This window comes from Falco cherrug, chromosome 1 (assembly GCF_023634085.1).
Source record: "Falco cherrug isolate bFalChe1 chromosome 1, bFalChe1.pri, whole genome shotgun sequence".
NCBI classification, from domain to species: Eukaryota; Metazoa; Chordata; class Aves; order Falconiformes; family Falconidae; genus Falco; species Falco cherrug.
In genome coordinates this window covers 27,514,488-27,528,855 of record NC_073697.1, presented here as the reverse complement: position 1 = coordinate 27,528,855, position 14,368 = coordinate 27,514,488, and the positions used below count along the sequence as shown (strand labels likewise).

The following is a 14,368-nucleotide window of genomic DNA, read 5'->3' as shown; positions in this document are numbered from 1 at the left end:
ACAACACGTTAGAAAGCCTTCAACCAGGGATGTCTCAGCAGAAGAGTTCATGAGCACAGCACATTTGGTCTTACGTTCTGGGAACAAAGGTCAGGTTCAGATTTATTTTTCTTGCTCATCATGTTTATTCTTCTGAGGGACTTCTCCAGACCTTCTTAGCTAGAAGCAAAGTCTTGGATTTATCTTGTCTAGCTTCAATCATCTAAAAGTTAGATGGCTAGAAGCTAGTCACGTCACTAGTCACATTTGTACTGTCAGGTCCCTTTAAAGTGATTCACCTGCTGATCTTCGGCTCAGATGAATGTTTATCTCTCTAGCTGCATGGACTATGGATAACTATCTTAGTCTTAGGTCTTAACATATTTTTTGACTTCATGTTAAAAAAAGAGACATCATAAATTTCTTATTAACTATAACAGTAGTCTGAAGGTGTGTAGAACTTCAAGGTTTTTCCACTTTGATCTACTTTCAAGCCTGGGAAGGCAGCTGAAGATACACTGATTTGCTATTTATTTTGCCTTCAGAAATTTAGTACATCTCTCTTACTTCTCCAATATTTTTTTCTCCTTTTTTATACCACCTTCTTATTTTATTTGGGAAAATTATTTCTATGTAAATAGATACCTCATAAAGCTGAAATATTAGTAAATTTGGTATTAATGCCAGCTCTATGTGTTAGTTAGGGATTTCATACCTGTAGAGGAATTACCCTCACTAATCCATCTTTATGTAGTCAGAAATGCTTCTCCCTGTAGTCTCTTAAATATACACTTAACTAAATGCCATGCAGAGGCTTGATATGTTTGAACTTCTGAATGTAAAAAGGAAGTAATTAAATGTATTGTTAATTAATGTTCATGAACATAATTTGATATTCCCTATATGAACTGAACTTTGGGGTTGGGTTCTTTGTTTGGCAGGCTAGGAAAAAAGCTCATGAATGGCTGGAAGAAGCCAGTTTTTCTACCCCAGTAGACACAGAAGAGAAGCTAAAAGAAAAACCTGGGGAACCTAGTGAAGAAAAGATTGAAAAAGAAGATAAAATTGACAGTGATAAAACAGAAGTAGATAAAAACAAAACTGTGGAGGTAAAATAGCTTCTTGGGGATAAGTTTCATTAAGCAAATTGTCATACTTTGATTACTTCTTTGTTTGTTGGTTTTATATGTTCTCCTTATTTATAACTCATGGAAGTATTAGGAAATAGTAATATATAACTATTCACTGTAGACCCAATAGGAAACTAATTTGCATAAATATTTTTACTTAGTCTGTTCCCATAAGTACCTATCAAAGTAGCAGGTCCTCTGTCTATTGTATTGGGTTTTCATGTCTAGGTTTTTGTGTATATGTATGTGTATACACAACATACAGTGAGCTGAGGGATTCTGTGGTGTAATGTCAATAGCACATTGAAAGTCATACCTCAACATTCCTTGGCATCTGTGTTTCCCAGTGACAGTACATGAAAGAAATTCACAAACTTTGTTTAAACACTTAAACAGTTTAAATCACAAACAGACAAAACAGAAATATTATTTAGGCACCTCACAAATGTTCATTCTCTCTATGAGAGAGAGCTCTTAAGGCTAAAAGTAGCATGTTTAGACAATCCTTCTTGCTGATAAGGGTGATTGTGATCGAATATTTTACACCAAATTATACCAATGTTAAATATGGTTGGTATCTTTGTCAAAATATTATCCGTAATGTTTCCTTACAAAAAAGGTCCAAGGAAGGAGACAGTTACACTGTATGTATTATAGACTTTATGCAATTGCAGATTTCCAGCTGGCATCAGCTTGTGAAAGCTGTAACACCGTAGTGCTAAATTGAATTCTTTATCATTGCTGATAAAAGTCACTTTTTTATTGGGAGTATTATCCATTTCTACTCTGGAAATTCATCTGAGGGATGACTCAATACTTTTGGCTCTATATGAAAGTAGTTATGACTTACTTTAGTGTTAAGGGATCTCTGTATTTGTTAGGACTAGGTCTAAAAGTGTTAGGTTAGAAAATCCAAGAGCGTGATGTGACCTAGTTCCCATCCAAATAAATGGTAGACTTGTTCTTACTAATTTTTCAGGATGAGTGTAAGGTCTATATTTTATAATCTGTGGATATTTCATTTCCTAGTATTGTTTGTGAGGATGGCATTATGGCTGATATTACTTCACTATGTACGTGATGGTATTTCCAGTTGGGGCAGGGCTGCTCCTATGTTTGAAATTCTTTTATGTGTATATATCTATATGTATATTTATCAATGTTGTTATTAGTGATTACATTATTCACTGTTTCTAATTTAAGGAAATATACATGCTCTCCATTGAAAGTCTGGCTGAGGTAACTGCTCGTTGTATTGAACAGCTTCATAAAGTAGCAGAATTAATTCTGCATGGGCAAGAAGTAGAAAAAACAGCTCAAGATCAAGCAAAAGTACTGACAAAGTGAGTATTTTAAGGATTTCATGTATGAACATTTGACATTTGCTTAAAACTCATGTAGTTTTGTTCAGCTTTTGGCACTTGAAGGCAGTAAGTTCATGAATCAACAAATGGTATTGGCTTTAGGGGTCCTGGTGCTGTATTTTCTCATGTAATCAAGTTACATAGGCTACCTGTCATTTTTTGACATGGCTAACACATGTATGTTTACAAAAACATGACCTATTCACAGGCTGAAAGTTGTCTCTGCTCCAGCGAGTGAATGTACATGCTAATTTGGGTTGCATTTCCTGTTCCCTCTGCAAAAGATACTGTGCTAGCATATATAGAGTTTGCTTTTAGAGCACATAATGCATCTTATTATCTGTTGATTGAGTTTCATTATCTAGTGTTTAGGTGCCAAAAATATATAAAAATTAGTCTGTAGTTCTAAATGATGAGACTACATTTGCCAGCAACTTTCTGGTAAACCGCAATAAAACATGCATAAATTCAGGAAGCCAGTTTATCTAGTGGGACTCAAAATTCAGATCTCAAGCTCTCTGTAATAATCAATTCTACTGACATTAATGGGTTTTGACGCTAAGATGTTGTAAGCACTTGAGTCCTAAGTAAGTAAAGTATTCAAGCACGTGTTTATCCTTAGGAATCCTAGTAACAATAGCAAAGTCCATAGCAACACTTCAGTCTAAAACAAAGTACTTGAACAACTATTTTTCAGAATTAGAGCTAAGGTATGGTGCATTTTGCAGGATGAGGTTCTATGTGATGCACTTCTGAATGTTTTGCAAAACAGTGAAAATTCTAGGAATAGAACTAGATCTCCTTCTTCTTTCATATTTTAACCACAAGTGTACTTCCTCTTTTAGTACAGAGTAGATGTTTTATTGCTTAGATAGGAAACTTTTCGCTGTTTTCTTTAAAGTTTGATCTATTTCCAACAGTATTTCTAGGAGTTGTGTTGCTGCAGTTATCAGAAAAACATGAGTTAAAAAATTGAAACATTGCCCTATCAAAAAAACCTAGTGTTTGTGCCAACATGATGTCATTTTGCTGCTGTAGTCAGCAATGGATTTTTCAGTGGAGGAATGTAAAAACTATTTAATGAACAAAGTCTACTCCAAAATATTTAAAAAAATACTAGAAACAAAATTGCTTTAAGAACGTTCTTGGATGAGGTTTGTGCCTGGGGTAGTCACAGAGTTTTTACTTGTTGACAGGACAAGGATGTATTTTTATATTTGTCTCTCTTGTTTTTAAAACCAGTTTAACAAGTGCCATGTGCAATGAAGTTTCGTCTTTATCAAAGAAGTTTTCTGATTCTGTAACAGCAGTTGGGGTAAGATAACAGCATTCTCTGTAGCATTCGGGCTTTTTTTAATAGTTCACTTCTTGAAACAGAACTCACTACACAAGTGCAGTGGCTTTACATGACGTACCAGCAAAGAGGGCATTCCTTTCCTCAGATCAAGAACACAGAGCATCTTTAGAGCAGATTACCTGTTGCAGAGAAAGTTTATAAGCTTTGATGGATGGCAGTGCGTCCTCTGCCTTTTATAATCTCTGTTCCTAGACACATTTCCCATTTTTCCTGATCACTGCTCAGCACTTCTTGTCTTTTTGTACTGAAAGGGCCCTACCTTTGTAGTCCCACAACTTGATATTGTCTTCTCAGCCTATCCCTTTTGAATGCATTTGTGTAAAAGTCATTAACAGATAACACTTCCAGTACCTTAAGATGGTTTCACGAGCTGTCATCTTAGCCTTTGCTAAATCCCCTGGCCTAGGGCCACTGTGTTTTCAAAAGGTTTAAGAGATTAGAAAATCTATTTAGTCGTTCATCTTAAAAAAAATGACTCTGTCTTGTATTTCAAGATATTCCATTTAGGAACATCCATTCATCTGTGAACATCTTTGCTAGAAATATTATCCTGCCTTTCAAGATGTTTCAAAGATGACTGGCATCTGAGTACTCTCAGGATCCAGAAGCAAAAACTGTGCTGTTGCTGAAATTGTTCTGTAAACTTCAGAGAAGAACAAACTCTGGTTCTCCTGATTACTCCATGAAAATGTGAATGTACATCAAAGGAAATTTTCCCAGTTCTCCCATGAGCTCTTCCAACACATCTCTGAGCATTTTTTTTCAGAGTTATTTGTAGACAACATGATTTACTGGGTTGCTTTTATTCTGAATAATTTACATTCCTTCCCATTACTCTGGGAGAAACTGCTTGTTTTGCATTTTGGGATTGTATTTTAGCATCTCTTTGTGTGACACTCGCAATAAATACATGCACAGACATATAAAAATGAATTGCACATGAAATATTAAGCTAGCCCAGCTCAGGAAATTGGAAACAAAAGCTTTCATAAGCATCACATTAGGTTTTGTTGTTATTATCTCTGGACTCAATTTTTAGGACCAGATTGTTTTTATGGACATTCGTGTGGACATGTAAGAAATTGAGCACAAAGACACTCCCCACTACTAAAGTACTCTCTAGAAGAGAGTTTTAGTAGGCAGTCAGATGATCTTAATGTGCTGTCCTGTGCTTGTAAGCTTTTGGAGGAAGATACGGGTATCCTCCTTACCATGATCAGTAGGTCAGATCAGGGCCTGTCACACAGGACTGTAGAAAATCTACATCTGCCTGCACGCCCCAGTGGTTCAGCTTCCTTCTTAACCTGCCAACAGTACCTGGGTTCACAAACACATTCCAGTATCCTGCAAAGTGCATTAACTCATGGAAACTGAGAAATGGCTTAGAACAGAAAATACTGGTTTTTTTCAAACATAATGTCATCCCTGTAGTTTTACCTGTATAATTCAGACAATAGTTGCAGTGCTGGCTGTACACATAGTCTATAATGTTGGCGATGTTTCTGAGTGAGCAGTAGTGCAGAAGTAAGAAATAACAGCTTTTCTTGCTACATAAGATTTATTTCAAATTTTAATTTATTCATTCGTACAATCAATAGTATAAAATTGATACTGCTCTCTTATCTGTTTCAGTTTATTGATAATCAACTGAACAGTGCATTTCTTAATGGATTTTTTAGTCACTGACAGTAAAATTACTTTTCTTTTCTCTAACCATCTTCCCTTTGTTCTGCCATCTTTCTCCAAACTAAAATTAAGGTGTTTTATGTTTCTTTAAATCTGTAATATAAAAGCTACAAGGCTGTAAGTGGAAATATTTCAGTTAAATTAATCAGTATTGTGTTTCCTTTGTTTCCTTTGCCCTAATGAAGTCCACCATTCAGTATTAAAAGAAAGCAACTCTTTCTGGAGGTTACTGTCATTCTAAAAAAACACAATGCAAAGAAAAATGAGAAAAAAGGAAAGAAATTTTGCCATTTTGAAAACCAGAGGAGCTGACAAATCTTGGTTTTCTGGCCTCTAGTAGTGTCACTACTCATTGTATCCATTTTATTCCTATCTGGTGGCTGAGAAAAATGCTATGTATGCTGAGCTATGTCTACTGGCTGGTCTGCATTGTCCAGCTCAACATATACTGCCTCCAGCACGGCGATCCGAGTTTCATCTCTTTTTCCTTCTGTAGGGGAGCTAATCTGGGCCTTTCATTTCCTCCTAACCACAGATATTTGTGAAACTTCAGAGAACTTAATTTTTCTTCTGACCTGAATTTTTCCTTCTTCTTTCCTTGAAAATGAGCAAGGGGTTAAAAATTTTTGGGGGAGATTAAAAGGTCACTGACAGGCAGATGGACAGACAATGTCATCACATAAATATCACATCCATAGGAAACCAAGCAATTTGAAACTCTGTGGTACATGAATTAATGAAAAAGTAAAACTGTTCATTGTGCTCAGTGATAGAAATACGTAGGGTCTACTGAAGTGTGTATGAAATGTAGACGCAGTTACCAGGAATACTGTGATAAACAGTCTGAGTAAGAATCAAGGTGAAGCAAGACCTTTATAGAATTCATAAAACCACTTCTCAGGTAGCAGTATATTTCTGTTAAATGTATTTCTTGTCCTGGCATTTCATTCTATTTTCTGGTTTACAGAGCAGTATGAAGGCAGAGGTTCTTAACCCCATCATCAACAGTGTGCTATTAGAGGTAAGCCTTCACTTTTTTCACATTAGGAGATGTTCTAGTACAATGATTTTGAAATGAAACAGTTGCATTTATGTCTGAAGAAAGAACTATATAAAAAGTAATGACAATATCATTCTGGCTGTTCAGCGCCAGCTCATAAAGCTCTTGGTTTTGTGTTCATCCTCTCCCACAAACACTATAGTAGTAATACTGCATTTACTGAGGAGTCGTAAGAACTGTGTCACTGAAGTGAGACTGGCCAGCTCTTAAATTCTGCTGCTGTATTGGTCAGAGCACAGCAGACAATTTGCTGTTTATCCCTTTTCTAACCTATTCACATGTTGCCTGGGATGTCTATTCTTACTGTTATATTACCTACTTCAAATCTTGCAGAGTATTTCTGATTCACAGATAGTTTCAGACTATTCTTTCCTTTAAAATTGGAGTTGCAGTTATGCTACAGTGCTTCCCTTCCATAGGCATTTAGGTTTCCACAAAGATTCACAGTGTAGCAGCAGGTTTGGTCATCACATGGATAACCGTGTGTTAGACATCACCAAAATGTTCCTGAGTGATTTCTTTTATTAGTTACCATAACCCATGAGTGACCTCTTCTATTAGACATCATGAGCTATTTTTCATCAGAAGAGCAACAGTAAGTAAAATGTGCCTCAGTTTTGCTGAGAAGAGGTCAAGAGGGAGTAATACACTCAAAGTACTAAAATGTGTACTATCTGCAGCATGAGTTCTTTTAACTCTGCTAATTATATCACACTTCTCTTCAAACATAAATAAACATGTAGTAGCGACTACAAGTTGTCATTCTGTATCTAAAACTGTTCTCTTAAAAATGAGGAAAAGATTTTTACAATAAGCATTTTTGCACTGAATTAACAATATCTTTAGGGAAAATAATGGGAAGATTAATAGAGCTGTAGTAAAGATTACTGTGCAGTTCCTTTTGTTATAGGGTAAATTTGCTGTTGCAGCTGATGTATCTTTCTGTGCTTCAGAAATTGTGAAATCTGGGAATGTCCGGAATTGTGGAATATGATGTTTTGTACTTCTTAAATCCCGTATTTGTATTTGTACAACTATGTATTTGTACAGCCTAGGATCATGGAGAATTACAAACTGCTGTACTGTTCAGTATTAGAAATTCCAATAATAGTACTACACGTTAAAACCATTACAATAATTCAAACTGTTATTTTCAGTGACACTTTTTCCACCTACGTCAAATTCAGAATTAGTTCTGTTGTTGGAAAGACTAGCTGTTTTGTATTTAAAAAGTCAAATCTACTTCTGAACACTGGCATTTTATTCTACTCTCATTACAAACAAAACTGTCCAAGAGTTCAAACGGAGGGAAAATCAGATTTTCATGTAGTGATTGAGGCTCTCCTTGTTAGCCATAAGCTGTTGCAATTTATAATTTTTGGTATCTGCAGGTTCTAAAATCTTGTGTGAATACATATGCTAATATAGCATGATGCAGATGTATTAAAAAAAAAAAAGAAGTGTATTTAAAAAGTACAGTGTAATTCCTGGAATACATGACAGCTATACTGATGAACCACATGTTTTCTCTCCCCATTAGGGTTGCAACAGCACTACTTACATTCAGGATGCTTTCCAGCTATTGCTTCCAGTTCTGCAAATTTCACATATCCAAACCAGTTGTTTGAAAGCACAAGAGTGACAGTTTCCCAGCAGTTGTCTCCATTGGGCTTAACAGAAACCACAGACGTAATGTCTTTAATGTATGCAGATAGAAGACGTGGTATGAGAGATGTTGGGCCACTTAAGAGTCCTTTGAAGACACTAACTGCAGTTTTGCACATACAATCTTGAACATCATTTTAAAACTCTCTCAGATTTGTAGACTTTAGAAGTAGTTAGTAAAGTGAGTAATTTCTTTTCCATTACAGTATATCCTCTGCATTAATTTAAACTGAAGTTTATTGATATTAGCATTGATTTATATACGGATTCTAAGTGTTGACCCTTCCAGTTGTAGACAGTGTCTGAAGCAAATTAGAAGGTAAAATTTTAAAATATTTCAGCCCAAATGACCATTTCTGTTGTTTGCATCCTGTCAGTTAAAAATGTATATTTCAAAAGTTGGTTTCAGTACTTCATTTTAGCCAACATGAACAAATTATCATAGTGTTGGTGCTTGTTAAATATTATTTACAGTAGCAAATAATAACATCATAATAATATGTACCACTTACATAACACTTTGTGTTGAAAGAATTGTACAGCAATAGGTATTAACTTTACTAAATGAAAATTATGGAGGATATGCATAGAGAATTATACTGAAAAGAAATTTTCTGAGCCAGTTAAGAGTATGGGTAAAGTTTGTATTTGCTGACCCACAGTTTTGTGTTCATTTATGTCTATTTCTTCATTCCAATGGCAGAACAACATTGCAGGCCAAAATGATCTTTTTAATACACAAGAAATAGAAAATTTCCCTTTTGTTTGGCAATTGAAATACCCCCAAAATAATCTCCTCTCAGATGTGTTACCAAGTTAGCACTTTGGGATTTAATTTTGGCTTTAAACATTATGAACCTTTTTAACAAATGGAGTGACTGATACTGACAATTCAGAAATAGGTTTTGGGCGTATAGAAGAAGTTGTGAAAAGAAGTTAGGAGAGAATTACTTTAGGTGAGGATGTCATATGTCGGAGCAATCACCTTTTATCTGAGGCAGTAGGAATGACATTTCATGATAACACTAGCAACGGTGATAATTTCTCCATATCCCTAGCTTAAAATCCTGAGCTGTGAACCTCAGAATTTGTTCAGGCTAGTGTACCTCGTAGATAGGAAGAACTTTCCAATATTTTATGCAGTTTGTTCTCCTGGATTTTCATTGTTTATTACATTCTTTCAGCTATTTTTTTCCTCTTGATACGCTCATTAATTGTTTTTAGATACTTTTTAATTGTAGTTAACATCTGAATATATTTAATCATAGAAGCATAGTCTATACATCATAAAAATAATGAAACAGAGCATGAGGAAATACTATCGTGTTTGCCAGAAAAGAGAAAACATGTATCTGCTTTGCACATGGTAACTTAATTTTGAGTCCAAGTAAGAGAGGACAGAAAGGTCTCTTTGTTTGTGTCTCACACTGCTGTGGTCCCTGTTCTGCTGTCACACACATTGTGACTTTTCCATCTTTTTTATTTAGAGATGAAATTTTCACTCTCCCTTCAATAAGGTTTATTATGCAAAACCTATTTTCTGACACCATGTAATTTAGCAGATTTGAGATAATCTTTCTGGGTAAGTAGAAGGGGTACAGTCTTCAAAGCCACCTACACAGAATGTAAAAAAAAAATATTAGAGCAATGTGAACAAAAATAAGAAAGCCCCTTGGCAGCTGAAAAGGCAAACAAAGCTTGACATTCATCGGTATTTATGCCATATTGAACACCTAAATTACCTCAACATGAGAGAAAGCGGGACAGAGGAGGGTGCAACTGGTAGGCGGGGTCACTAGCCCAAAGGTAGGATACAGCTCCCATCAGCCGTTACATCCGTGACACTTCTATCTGACATTGCTTTATTTCTGAAAGCGTCATTTGAGGTGTGTATTACAAAATAATGTTTAGTTGATGCAAAGCATTTCACCTCTGGCATCTACACTTTGAGGGGGATAAGCGGGCTCTTCTCTAGTGGTCTGGGCTGGCTACTGGGAGAGATGCACACTTGTACTCACCTGGCAAGCACTTTGGCCGAGAAGAACAGCTCCTCGGTGCAGATGACTGAGAACCGTGTACTTGCTCCATATAGTTGATCATGAGCAGTTTGAAGTATCTGGGCACCAGTGAAAGCATTCAGTGGCTTGTAAAAAGGCCTGTTTAAAGTGTTTTTTTTCTGTTGTTCTGTGCTGGCAAGCAGAATATAATACCTGGTTAAAAGCTTGTTTATTTTTCAAACGAAGACAGTCAAGAAAAATCTAGTGTTTTAACCTACCAATCATTACATCCTGGATTTATTTTTACTTTAATTTGATCATTAGTTTTCATCAAGAAGCCTTTCTGTCCATGTTGGAGTACAGCTCTGCATCAGATATCTATAAACATCGTATTACTGCTAAATGAGTCATAGAACATAGCACTAGCTGTTTCATATTGTTCCTATGCCAAGTTAATGTTTCAGACATAAATTAATTTAGTCACTTTTTCATACAAATCTTTTTTTTTTTTTTCCCCTCTGAAATGCAGTGCAGAATATATAGTGTTAAACCTGTCAGAAAAATGAGTTGACTGATAGTGGTGCCTTTTAGCAGAGACTGAACAATGTAGTATTAGAAGCGTCAGGGGATAATGTTTGAAATCATAGAGGGGCATTCTTAAGACAAAGATTGCTTGTCTGAACTGTTCTTTACTAGAGGTTTCACTGTCTTGCTTAAATTATGTATGTATTGAATAAAGTACCTTACCCTAAAATAAAAGAAGCTGTAAAAAATAACGTGAGGGCTTACAGTTTTTACATCCATACAATGTAGGAAAGGAAATAGGGCAGAATATGAGCACAGGGATACTCCATCTGATCTCAGATGCAGTCATCTTGTCCTAGGAAAACTGAATGTTACATCTTTAAATCAATTTTAGGTAAATAATATTTCAGTAGAAAAGTACTGTATAGATGTAACCAGACTATTCTGTTTACACTAGTTTGTATTCTTCCATCAGTCAAATTTGAGATACCTAACTGAGACAGTCTACTAAGAATGTTTTGAAGAATAATGTGATGGGAGGAAGTACTCAGTGAAGTCTTCCACTTTCTGATTTTGTGATTTACCTTCAGAATGATGAATATGATTTTACTGAGAGTCTGATAAAAACAGGTGTTGCCTTAAACTTTTAAGGGAGAGTGTACTTCCTTTCATCACCACTGTTTTCCACATTGGTTCACTACTGTTTTCCACATTGATATACGAACTGTGCCTTGGCACTCATCAAACTACTAGGCTTTAAGTGCTTATTTAAAAAATAACCTAGATTGTGAAAATTACCTGTTCTCTTAAGCAGATCTCTTTTTCATGGCATTCCTTTCACTTTGAACACACCTTTTTATGCAGAGACAAAGGAGGCAGGCTTTTGCACTCACTGAGTTGAGAAATTTATCAAGATGAAACTTAAACCAATGTCTATGTACCTACAGCCTTGCATCGCTGAAGGATGAGCTAGAAGTAAACTATTACACAAGTCATTTGCTGTATTTGTATATTAAAGGTATTTGCTGACTTTTATTTTTTTTCAGGCAAACAAAACAAAGCAAGCTGTAAGTTGTTTGCTGCTTTTTAGGGTATAGTCAATTCATGTGTAAACATCTCTTCCCTATGATTTGCTCCTGCACTCCAGCATCCTGCACTCCAGAATATTTTTGTTTGAGACAGCTAAACAAAAGAACTGTCTCTTCCACTTTTTTCATACTGCTTAGATTATCCACTGAAGCCATTAATATTTTCCTCTAAAATGTGCCTCAAACATACCATTACAAGTTGAAATGCTTTTTAATGATGTTTCCAGTGTCACCCATCAGTCAGGATTCATAACAACCTTAATGGGACTGAAACGCCACAGTATTTTTAGTGACAAATACAGATTTTTCACCTTTTTTCTGATTTCACAGAAGTGTTTTTATCATACAAGCAGTCACCCAGCTCATAGGATTATCTTTGAGATGTTCCAGTTCTATTTCAAATGACAGCCCTGTCCTTTCTGTTAGCCTCAAAAGAACGTGAAGAGTGAAAAGGACTTTCCTGAGTTCTTTTTAAAACCATCTCGGAGCAAGGCTTAACATGACACCATCAGCCAGTCTGACCTACTTTGAAACTCTTACAGCCTGATTGGAAAGCCTTCTGGACTTCAAACACTTTTTTTCTGTCTTGGGTCAACCTTTGCTGCTGAACCTGCTTTTAGTGTGTGACCTGTACGTTTTCCATGTCTGACTCCTACTCCAGTGTTTGTAATACTGACAATGGTGTGCCATTTTAAAATTAAAGAATTGAAAATAAAATGTCACAAATTGAGCTATATTAAAAAGATGGGAAAGGGAAAATTATTTTCAAAGAAAATAAAAAGGACATGCTGTCTGGAAATAGGAATAGTTTGCAAGGTTGGATTAGAGAAAAGGCTCTGTGAAAGAATTTTTCAGCATGGCTCAGAATAAACAAGTGATGACATCTGATTTGTTCCAGCAGAACTGGAATAAATTGTAACAGCACTTCTGAAGTAAAATGAAAATCTGCATGAACTTGAAGGAAGTAAGGCAAAGATAAGAACGTTCAAAGAGGAAGAGCTCAAAGGAACACAGACAGCTAATTTGATCGCGCTGGATCTGCAGTGCTCGTTCTCCCTTCTTTGCCTGCACCCCAAAAGTCCCTGAGCATGCACCTGCTAAGAACTCCTTATTAGTCTCCCCACTTTGATCTCCTTTTCACAGCTTCCCTTTACAGTCTTTTGAGGAGGTGCTGTAACAGACTCCAAACCAAAGCACTAGCTGTTCATTCTGCCTTTCAAACATTCTACCCAAGGAGTGAAAGAATATTTCTTACGCAACAGTACAATAATGTACAAAAGGAGTCTAAAGCTGCAGCAACAACTAATCATAATTCTTAGTGAGCTGAATTTGCTGCTGCTGTAAAGAGGAAGGCATGAAGGCATTACTCAAACACGTGTGTGCTACTGCGCTTCTGCACTGCAGGGTTGAGGCTGAAAGGCATTCAATGAGAGGTGCCTGTTCTGGAATCAGACAATGCCACCTAAATGCAAGCCAGAAAACTGGGTAATTCGAACAATTTTTAAACACCTTCAGAAGCCTCAAGCCATTTACTAGACCTGGAAAAATGCAGTTCTACTCTTCCTGCCATTGCTTAGCCCAGACACTGAATCAACAGCTCAGACAGTGCTGGTATTGAAGGTGGTCTGTGCCTTTCCTGTAGTTCCATTACCAGTTCTGCCCCGTGTCCCTTTTGGACATTTCCATACACAGTCAGTTCTGCCTTCCCCACCAGTGCCATCCACCCCACCCTCCTCCACCTCCTGTCTCCTTCCTCCTGTTGCTTTCTGAAGTTCTTCCTTCCTGCCCATCCTCTCATGCTTCAGAGTCTGCACCAGGATGGCCTTTCTCTCCTCAGGTGTTCAGTTTAGAAGAAGCCAGAGATGAAGAGAAGGGAGTTAGAGGACATGGGAGGAGAGAAGCCAAGAGGATCTTAGGAGAAAGTGGGAAATCGGTTGCTCATTAGTCCCTTCCTTGCTCCTCCAGCCTGAGAATGATGGACTAGAGACAGCCTGAGGTTCCTTCAACCTGCATTACCTTATGATCACTTTTTTTTTTTTTTCTTACCACTCTCACCAATGTCTCCCCATTCTCCGACTGTTCCCTCTAGTTTGGATCATACTTGCAAGACAAGGTAAGCTCTACTCAACAGGGATGAAAAGCTTGTAAGAGCCTTTTGTGTTTACTTGTTCTTGGTGGTTTTAAAGGTAACTTTTTTAAAGGAACCTTCCCAAGTAGTAAAACCAAACGCTTAGAGAGCTGTGAGATAACTGTGGGTGATAAAAGAGTAAGTCATAGTTTAGCCATCGAAGGAAAAGCAAAGAGGGAGGTTACAGGCAGCAACAGTACAGAATTAAATTATAGAGGAAAGGAAATTAAACTGGGGTCACAAGGAGCAGGGCTGTCCCTATCAACGAGATCTCTGGATTACTGAAGGGGAGGAGTGATAGATAGTGCCATCATTTGAAGCATTTAAACACGGATTAAAATGGCCTACAGCGATTTGAGATAGATATGCCTCTTCATCTGTAAGTCGTT

General features: G+C 36.7%; 1 protein-coding gene across 3 annotated transcripts in view; it reads left to right on the top strand.

Annotated features, from left to right (window-relative positions):
- FAM114A1 (family with sequence similarity 114 member A1) overlaps window positions 1-11,014 on the top strand; it is a 37,206-nt gene extending 26,192 nt beyond the window's left edge. For all 3 annotated transcript variants that reach the window (XM_055700687.1, XM_055700684.1, XM_055700685.1), the window contains 5 exons: window positions 921-1,088; window positions 2,313-2,452; window positions 3,716-3,788; window positions 6,484-6,537; window positions 8,117-11,014. In XM_055700687.1, coding sequence (XP_055556662.1) covers window positions 921-1,088; window positions 2,313-2,452; window positions 3,716-3,788; window positions 6,484-6,537; window positions 8,117-8,218 — 537 coding nt within the window. In that variant the 3' untranslated portion in view covers window positions 8,219-11,014. The remainder of the gene's footprint in view (window positions 1-920; window positions 1,089-2,312; window positions 2,453-3,715; window positions 3,789-6,483; window positions 6,538-8,116) is intronic.
- Window positions 11,015-14,368: the final 3,354 nt, after the last annotated feature.